General features: G+C 43.4%; 1 protein-coding gene across 1 annotated transcript; it reads right to left on the bottom strand.

Annotated features, from left to right (window-relative positions):
• Positions 1 to 967: 967 nt before the first annotated feature.
• LOC147641839 (uncharacterized) lies at positions 968 to 4760 on the bottom strand. Its single transcript, XM_086800173.1, has 3 exons — positions 4086 to 4760; positions 1947 to 3987; positions 968 to 1847 (listed from the first exon to the last, which is right to left on the bottom strand). The coding sequence occupies exons 1-3, from the start codon at positions 4505 to 4507 to the stop codon at positions 1575 to 1577; spliced, it is 2736 nt and encodes a 911-aa protein (XP_086656299.1). The 5' UTR covers positions 4508 to 4760; the 3' UTR covers positions 968 to 1574.
• Positions 4761 to 9422: the final 4662 nt, after the last annotated feature.

Raw genomic sequence — 9422 nt, 5'->3', positions numbered from 1 at the left:
TCCTAGTATCGTGTTAATAAAGGTAAGGGTTGTAATCAAGCCAAGGGTCCTCATCGATCAACAGTGGAGCTGACATCTATCGTCCGTTTGTATATTGATGGCTGTCTTAATGGTCGAGTGGATATTTAAAATATGACATAAAGATTTGGTTTTATGTGAGGGTATGGAAGCAAGTGGTAGCACCATGGGCCTATCGACACATAGGCAGAGGGTTTTTAAACTCTCAAAAAATACACACACTTTGAGAGAGAGAGAGAGAGAGCATTCTGGGCTATGACAATCTACTTGGTTGATCCATTTTCATCATACTTGAATTCCAGAACTTTTTCGAGCCGACATCCATTGATGGTATGGCAAATTCTTACTCGGAAATCTGCCGGGTATACAATTTTTAGTGGCTGAGTCGTGGCTAGCAATACCTAGGTTCTTCATAAGGAAATACTTGGTCGCTAGTGTGCCCGGATCAGTGCTAGAGAAAAAACTTTTGTCTTAAGTTGGAGTACAATCGGGTTTTATTTCTAAAAACTTATAAATTTTATTGGAGGAGTAAGGCCCGCCATACATGCTGATGTGGTGGGGGTATCCACCGCCCATGAATTATGGGCAGACAATCTCCCCAGCCCATACATGGGCGGTGGGGTATGTGTGTAACGGGCCTAAATTCAATCGGTTTTTTGGAATTTTACCGGGGGCAAAATACACTAAAGGACGGTAGCCATTGAACGAGATCGTTTTCGACAATGGGCACGACGAAGCTAACAGCAAAAGCGTTTCTCAGGTCATGTCTGTGGGCGGCACTCTAAAGTCGAGTTCGAAAAACAAAATTTTTTTGGAACTTTCTTAAACAAGGAGATTGAAGCAATGATTCTATCATCCTTGAATTATGAAACTTTATTTACATTAAGATACTAGATAAACATTCTCGCATAAGCTTTTCTTTGGGTTTCCCCAAAAAAAAAAAAACACATTCACTGTCCAAATTACACAATATGCACAGGCAAATTTACAAGATCAGTTTTCCCAGCTTTCTACCTTTGCATTTAATGGCATTTGGGCTTAGCTGTGTGCCATGCCTCGTGCTCATTCAATCACTCTTGTATGTAGATGTGCATTACTATTGTGCATACAGATGACATCATCAACATGCCAACGGCAACGTTCTAGCTGTATGAAACCACAAAGGGTGCCCCTGGCATCTCATGTAACCCTTTTCCTCTATCATCACACCCTTCGCACCCTTTGAAAGTTCATTGAAAGTCAGAGGACCCAAGAGGACACCAGTACCCCTTTGTTTGCCACAGGTGGTGAAAACTAGTCCTGCAGAAGAATTCTTCTCAAGCTGCAAACAACTACCCTGCAAAGCAGCAGTACCTTTATTAATGCTCCTTTTTTACATATCTTCTGGCATAGAATTGCAGAGAGTACCAAGATTATGCACTCCACGTTGCCCACTATGGCTATTACACCACATAAAGAAAGAACCACAATGGATGGCATGCATGTTAGCAGATTGTGTCAAATACAAGATGCTCTCTTAGTAAAAAGCTACTAAGAGCTGCATCGAAAATGTCATCTCAAAAATCACTATCACTGTATGCTTCTCGCAGGATCGAGATCTGGCCCTCTCTTAACATCAGCTCATCATCCAGCTTCTCAGCTACCTCTCTCAACTCGCTGAGCTCTAAAGTTACCCTAAAAGCTTCCTGGCTCATCTGCTCGGCTTGCTTGCGAAAACCATCCCTTTGCATTCTGACCCATGTCAACTCGCTCCGTAGTTCTTTCAGCTCCCCATCACGCTCTTGCAGATTCGATTTCAAGAGCTCTACCTCCTCCTTCCTTTCATCAATCTGCCAATTCAGAGGAATGTCAGCTAGATTTCCAACCATTTAACAGATCATACACAAAACTGGTTCAGATCAGTTAGCCAGCAAAGCAGAGAAGCTTACCTGGTATTCGAGTTGCCTCACTTGTTGGTTGGCAAAACCCAGCTTTTTGCCCAAGTCGTCCACCTGGAGCTGTAGAGATTCCCGGCTCAGCTCAGCCTCTCTCACTTGGAGCTTATTGCTAATAGCTTTCCAAGCTAGCTTCTTTGCAATGTCTAGATCTCCCTTGGGATGCTCTTCAGTTGCACAGGTCAACCCATTGGTTTGCCATCTATCCCCTCTGCCTTGAACTACTGAACGTTCCTTAGTACAATACAAATTGTGAGGACATATCGTGTTCCCCTCAGGCAAAGAAGAAGCAGCTAAACCTTCCTTCAGCTTTAAACTAGCGAGCTCAGCACTCAGGGCACCGATCTCATTTCCCAGGGCCTGCTCTCTCACGGCCAACCTCATTAGTTCTTTGTGCAATCTTCTTATGCTTTGAGCTTTGCACTCAGAAGGGCCATTTACTATGTCAACCAAATTTTGCCATAATCCTTCGAATGTCATCTCTTGTTCTGCATACGCTCTTCTCAGCCTTGAGAATTCATTTTGCAGTTCTGTATTTTCCATCTCCAAGATCTTACTCCTCTGTGCAACAAAGTCCAGCTCATGCTCTTTATCACTCAGCTTATTGCAAACATCAGCAAAAGATTGCTTGAATTTCACAGCCTCTTCCTCATTCTGTTGAGATCTCTGCATCCATGCCTGCAAAGAGGATTCACAATCTTTGGCTTGTGATTTCCAGGAAACTTCTTTTGATCTGTATGAAGCAATAGTTTTCTGGAGTTCGACCCTCTCCTCCGCCATCTCAGTGACTCTGTCTCTCAGTCTCCTTTCTTCGACTCTTATTTTGTCAAGCTTGGCAGACCATTCCTTTTTTCTCTTCTCCAGTTCCTTTTCTAGACATTCATGAGCATAGGCATTGTTCTTCTCAACAGATATTACCTTGTGCTCCATGTCTGCTTCCATACGTTTTAGTGCATCTTCTGCAACTTTTTGCTCAGAAAGCCGAGCTTTGATTTCAGCAACCAGCTCTAGGGCCAAGTCTCTCTTCTCCTTGCGTAGCTTGCTGATTTCATGCCTGAAGACAACAAAACTCTGAACAAACATATCTTCTTCACCTGAAGACTCTGCTGAGCTAACATGATTGGCATGCATGCTGGAAGCAGTGAGATTGTGGAACCAACTGCTGCTACTTTCGCCTGTATTTTCCACCATCTCTCTGGTAGAATCCCTTGGCTTGAACCTCTTGGATAGACCAGAATCTGAATCATAATGGAAGGAGGCTGCCTTGGCTACTTTGCGGAAGGAGGGTGACTTACCTACTTCATTAACCATGTCAGGACTGAAAAATTGGCACTTTATTGGACACTGCCATTGCTCATCAGGCAAAGTAGAAGGGGATACACTTGATTGCAATCCAGTCCCTCCTTGAAGGGAGAACTCAGGGAGGACCTCGGGCACACCTTTCTCATCACACTGCAATTTGCAGTTATCTCTTACAGGCTTATTTGATGATTTTTTACTTGGAACATGGGAGGGTGGGGTGTATGGCCGGAGCAATTGTGAGGAAAACTTTGCAGGTGAGCTTGGTTGAGAGTGATGCTTCTCGTTTCCCAACACCTTGGCCGCTTTCTCGGATATGAGGCATGCAGTAAGGTACCTAAGGGGTGAATTGCAGCTGCGCATCTTCAAACCTTTCCTTGACTGGGGGGAATTCAAGACCAAATACTGGCTTGAGGAGTTCTTAATGGCCATGGGGAAGCAGCAGCTGCTGGAAGATTCAAAAGAAGACCTTTCGGAAGTTGTCTGAGAAGAGAAGCCACATGAAATCATGTGAGTCGGGGCCAAATCTGCACGAATAGACATCTCAGGCCGTGCCCACTGCGACTGTGCATGAAGAGCCATCTCAGGCTGCTGCGGCGGTTGTGGGATGGAAATCTGGAGGGGCTTCAACAGGGGATTAATGGATGCATTCAAAGAACATGGCGTGACATGAGGGGGGTTTGAATCCTTGCTTGAGATGTCCGTGAAGGAAGGTGCATTCTGGGGGAAGGATGTGCTGCAAAGGGTTAGTTAAAGCAAGTTAATATCTCTCTTCAGAGAGGCAAACCCTTAACATTAAAGCTTTAGGGGGGGATGGGGATGGGTTCCACTTACATGGATGATGATGATGATGTTGACGATGATGAAGAGGAGGTTGCACAGCGCTGTGCATCTTCAGAAGAATTGAAGCTTGTGGACTCTCCATCTTCCCGGAAGCTGTTCAGGGAAAGCGGAGAGCGGGGGCTGGGCAGCGCATGACCGCCTGTGAACACAGGATACGAATTAGAAGGTAATTTCTGCAGAGGCTTCCCATGCCGGAGTGTTAAGCCCTCATCTCCGGCAGAGACGACGGAGAAATCTGTCCCACTCCGGCGCTGTAACCCAACGGCAAAATCCGTCGAAGCGGAAGAAGAAGAAGCAGCTGCTTCTACAGGACGCTGAGGCTCGTCGTCATCGTCCTCCTGCTCGAAAGCTTCATTGTCGTATGTCACAAGCAGGCTAGTCTCCGACGGTCTGAGGGGAAAAACTCTCCGCATGGTAGAGCCAATTGCGAAGGAGGAAGATGGAGGAGAGGTCAAAAGAGCAGAAATTGAAGCGAAATGTGAGAGGGCTGAAGGAGGTAGTGAAAGGGAGGCAGCATCAATGCAGAGGACAGGGTGCTACAGAGTCGTGTGCAAGCAAGTGCGGGGAGAAGAAAGATCGGAAGCAGCACTGTGGCAGTAAATGGGACGCTGCATCGGCTTTTGATTGTTGTTTCGCACCACCACGTAGCACGTCACACACCCTCACGGCGGCGGCGCGGCAAATTGCATTTTTTCTCTCTTTTTGCCACGATTTGATAAACTGTAATTCTCGAACGGCCCACGTTCACATTAGGTCTTGATGAGTGATTTTAGTTACAGCTTTTAATGCCACACTGATAGCAATGACCAAATATATATATATATGTATATGTATATATATATGTATATGTATATATATATGTATATGTATATATATGTATATATAAATTCATAATTTATCACACTCTTAAATTTTCCACCTAATGTTAATTCTTAGGCTGCTTTCATCAATCCCTTGGTGTGTTCACAACCCAAACCTAATAGATTTGAAACTTCAAACCTTACCATCTTTTTCATTCCAACTTCTCATTATATATTTAATTACTAAAATGCTCATAGTTTTGAAGATTTTTTTAAAAAAAAGTTTGGCAACAGAGAAGAGACGGGCTTAGTACCCATGGGACCCCCCTTATCCCACAAATCAGGGGCAGGGCACATCAATCGGGGTAGCTAGCAGGGTTCGAACCCATAACCTGGGTTTTCAAGATTCTTGAAATTTCTATTTGAATATTTACAAGTGAAACCATAAAGTCGTATATAATTTGCAACTTTTCCATGAACATTGGCTAGATTTAATTTTTAGATTGCATACATAAATCACTCCTCAAACTTTACAACTACTCAAGGCTAAAGGCTACAGGAAGCCTTAATGCTACCCTTTGCCTTCTAAACTACAGGGAAACGTTCAATGCTACAAATGGATCTACAAATGGTGAAAAGACACTTTGCATGGATCTATTATAATGTGAAATCCACCTTTGCCTTCCAAACTCAGCATGGATCCCTTATGCAACCATTGTAACACCAAATATAGAGGTTATGCAGGTTTAGGGCCTTGAAGAGAATGACATGTAGACTTCATGGCCTTAGAGATTCTTTAATTAGTAACCACCAACTCATAACATCAAAGCCCTTGAACACCATAGGTAGAAGTGGAGATACGTACATGTGTATTATAATTTTCACATTAGGAAAATTTGGACTCAAAAAAGGGCCCTCTAAGAAGTGTTGTGTCATCATTTTTAGGGGGCCGTGGGTGAACCTTATGTACCTTACATCAAAACCCCCACATGTTACATACCGTTAGAAAGCCTTTGAAAACTAGATTCTAAATCTAGTGCCTTCGCAAATTCGCAATTAATATGCTCCCAAGAAAAATTCTAGGCGATTGGTTGTACCATTGACCAGGCTTTCACCCACCATGCCCTCCCCCCCATCCAGAGACGTACCTAGAAAGTTTTCGATGGTGAGGCTTGGTGAAAATGTCCTCCAGTGCATGAGTATGGATATGTACTCATGGAGCAGCTGCTACATTAACTTAGCCAAAAGAATAGTAAGCTATAAGCTTAACAAAAATGTATTGCCTAGTGAAGATCGTTGAGAGTTTCTTGTGATATTCTACCATTTTTAGGTAGGCCATTTGTGTGACTCCCTTGTGTTTTTGTTTGTTTTTTATTTATTTTTTATTACCACCTTGCGAGTAACAGGTTCTTGTGGCTACTCTCCTTCTTGAGAGAATAAGTTCTTATGTCTGTCGCGTGGCTTTTGTACTCATGCTTTTTTTCCAAAGCGGTGAAAAGAGCATTGTGAGTCTGTCCTTGATGTGCTCATAAGTCTTCGTTTGTAGATGTGGGAATTGATTCTTGAATTTGTGGCTTAATTATTGTTGAGGTGGTAGGTACAGCTTCTCGGTTGTTGCCATCTGTGGTGACCGAACACACAAGCTCTTGTGTATGTGTTCTATGCACGAGAGGGGTTGAGTGGCTTGCTTGGTGTTGCTTGGGCCTCCATTCTTGTTGAACTTTAGGTGAAGTTTTTGGAATTGAAGTTGGTGGTAAGGCTTTCTTCACTTTGTTTGATCTTAGCAACCATATGATGGGATTTCCATCATAATATCCTTGTTCCTGAAGCATGTGCACATGCACCCATCTTTGATGAACATTATGAATTGGTGTTTGAAGCTTTTGGCACTGAGGTTTCTTTCTTTGTGCTGGCTTAGGTGACTTCTTGATGCGATTGGGAATCCAAGCATTGATATTACCTTGGTAGTACCCTTGAGCTTGCAGTAATCTTTTGGGTACCCACACTTGTAGAGTGGCTGGAGTTCTTGAGGAGATCGCATAGGCTTTTGTAAATGATATTATAGAGTACTTCTATTCTTCCTTGGTCTTTGAGTTTTGCATTGACGAAGAGGATTTGAAGATCGAGGCACCCAAATTGGATTGGCGTCTTTGTAGTAGCCTTGAGCTACAAGTATCTGCTTCTCCACCCACATTTTGATACCATTAAGATACCTTGATTTTGTCAATCGTGGTAGAGTTTTCTTTGAAATGGAAGGTTTGTTGCCCTCCTTCACATTGGTTGGCGCTGAGGTTGGAGGTTTGTGTCTTATGGGTGTTGTTAAACGATGAGGCTTGAGTCTCTTGTGGGGTGGTGGCTTTTGATGATGAAGCTTTTGAGTATGCAGCCCGCTCTTTTGGCAAGGTTGGTTGATGAAGAGGCGTCGGCTCAGGGGCTTTTCCCTTAAGTTTCTTGTATGAGATAGATGGTTGCACTTGGGTTCAGGAATAGTTGTTGATAGAGAGGTTTTGACATTGGAAATATAAGCTTTTTCTCTTGTTAGTGAAAATGGGGTCGGAGGGATAGATGCTTTGTTAGAGTTGGTCATTGATACAGAAGGTATGTTTTCATGTAGAGGGAATTCCGAGGAAGAGGCTTGTAGCTTTTTGCGTTCAGTATCATATAAATCCATTAGGGTTGGATCCTCTTTCTTGTAGTATGATATTATCAACTTTGTGTCATTGACCATCATGATGACCCTATCGTTAGCAAAGCACAGTGGTGCTTGCAGAAGCAATAGTTCATTTATGCCCCAATATCAAATTTGCTTCCAATACATAGTCAACCACACAAAAAAATTGCACATAAGGGGTTAGATTCTATATAGATTGTTTGTTCAAAGTATCCCAAACATGGCATGTTAATGTCTTTTGTGAATGGAATTCACATGTCCACCAAAGATGACATCACACTCAAGGGGATCTGGGGTAACATGGAATCTAAATTCCACATTTCCACCGATTGTTTGAGTAGCATAGCTAAAGCAACGTGGAACTTTAATATTTTGTCTATTGGCACCTCTTGCAAGACCATTGTCTTTTGGGATGATTTTAGCTTGTTCTAATGACACCAAACTGTCTATTGTCATGTATGACTAGCTTGAGGGCTAATCAATGCGCATTTATGCTTAACATCATTTCCCATAGGGAAATCTAACCATACCATACTAGAATCTTCAAGTGGAACCATGGATGTTCTCGTATCCGATTCAGTTTCGATTCCCATTTCGGTTTCATTTTCTCATTCACTTTTATCCTCTTCTTGGCTTTCAGTTTTTTCAAGAGTTCCCAATGTTTACAATGGCACACTTGGTTCTTTGACAACTTTAACTAAGGTTTGTTTGGAAACCTGCGAATTCTTATAGTCCTATTCTATATGTAGCTCCTGGTATCTTAGAATAACTCATGGTTAGCCTTTAAGGGTGCAAGGGCTAAAGCGATGCTAGCTTCACCACCATGAGAGAAGAGCACTCCTCCAAATGAGGATTTGAGAGACTGCTTAAATTTCATAAGGGATTTATTGAATTCCTCACGTGCTTTTTCAACTGCATCATTCGTGAAATCTTCCTCTGATGAATCTTCTTGGATTGTGTTGATGCCTAAGTTCAAATGGAGAAGAGAATATTCAAGAATATTTCTATGTGAATGTTAACCTATGAGACGGACATTGAGACGTACTACTTTTTACATCATGTAATTAATTTAAGTATTCTGAGTCATGGGCCGGGCTTGTCGGCACCACATGTAAAGGATAAAGGGATTGGGTGATCGCCGATGAGAGGCGCACCTCGAATGTCAGCAGGATAAGGGTTAGGATCGGCCGGCCATGTATGGGCGCCCATGTGTGAACGGCTAGGTCACCTATAAGAGTCAAATGTAACCCTAAAACCTCTCATCCTCAATGTGTTGAATACAAGGAGTGCTCTTGCCTTATCTTCTCCGTCCCCTTCTCCTGCGTGTGTGTGTGTGTGTGTGTGTGTGTGTGAGAGAGAGAGAGAGAGAGAGAGAGAGAGAGAGAGCGATCGAGCACTGCATGGCGACACGGCGGTGGCGAGGTGGTAGAGCGGCGACGACAGCTCCTTCTTCACTGCGTGACGCGAGAATCCTTCACAACGGCGGTCTAAGTGGTGAGTGACACACCTTTGCTTCCTGTTTGAGCTTGCTAGTTTTTGGTTGTGTGCTTGCAGCCATTTGTGGCTCGTATACGATGCCCGACAAGTCCCCAGCTTCGACTCGTGCGGTAAAAGCGCACATTTTTGGCACCGTTGCTAAGGAAATGCCCTACACCAAGCTCCAGTTGCAGCTCGGGCTTCTGCGTGAAGTGAAATTTATACTATAGGAAAGGCATAGAGAGGTGTGATTGTGTGTATGGTGTTGACATTTTCATTTTCTGTAATTCTATTCTACCCGGTTATATCTCTGTTCTACGCGTAGTGTGTGTGTGTGTGTTCTGTTTTCTGCACTGTGTGTGTGTGTGTGCGACGAGGGGC

The sequence above is a fragment of the Cibotium barometz genome, chromosome 1 (assembly GCF_041138505.1).
Source record: "Cibotium barometz isolate CiBa-2024 chromosome 1, ASM4113850v1, whole genome shotgun sequence".
Classification (NCBI taxonomy): Eukaryota; Viridiplantae; Streptophyta; class Polypodiopsida; order Cyatheales; family Cibotiaceae; genus Cibotium; species Cibotium barometz.
This window is presented reverse-complemented; position numbering and strand designations above follow the sequence as displayed.

Excerpts from the sequence above, each read along its gene's own strand:
- LOC147641839 (XM_086800173.1), bottom strand. The coding sequence starts at position 4,507 with ATGCGGAGAGTTTTTCCCCTCAGACCGTCGGAGACTAGCCTGCTTGTG. Across the intron at positions 3,988-4,085 it reads ACATCATCATCATCATCCAT|CACATCCTTCCCCCAGAATG; the intron begins GTAAGTGGAACC and ends AACCCTTTGCAG. Across the intron at positions 1,848-1,946 it reads TGAGGCAACTCGAATACCAG|ATTGATGAAAGGAAGGAGGA; the intron begins GTAAGCTTCTCT and ends CTGAATTGGCAG.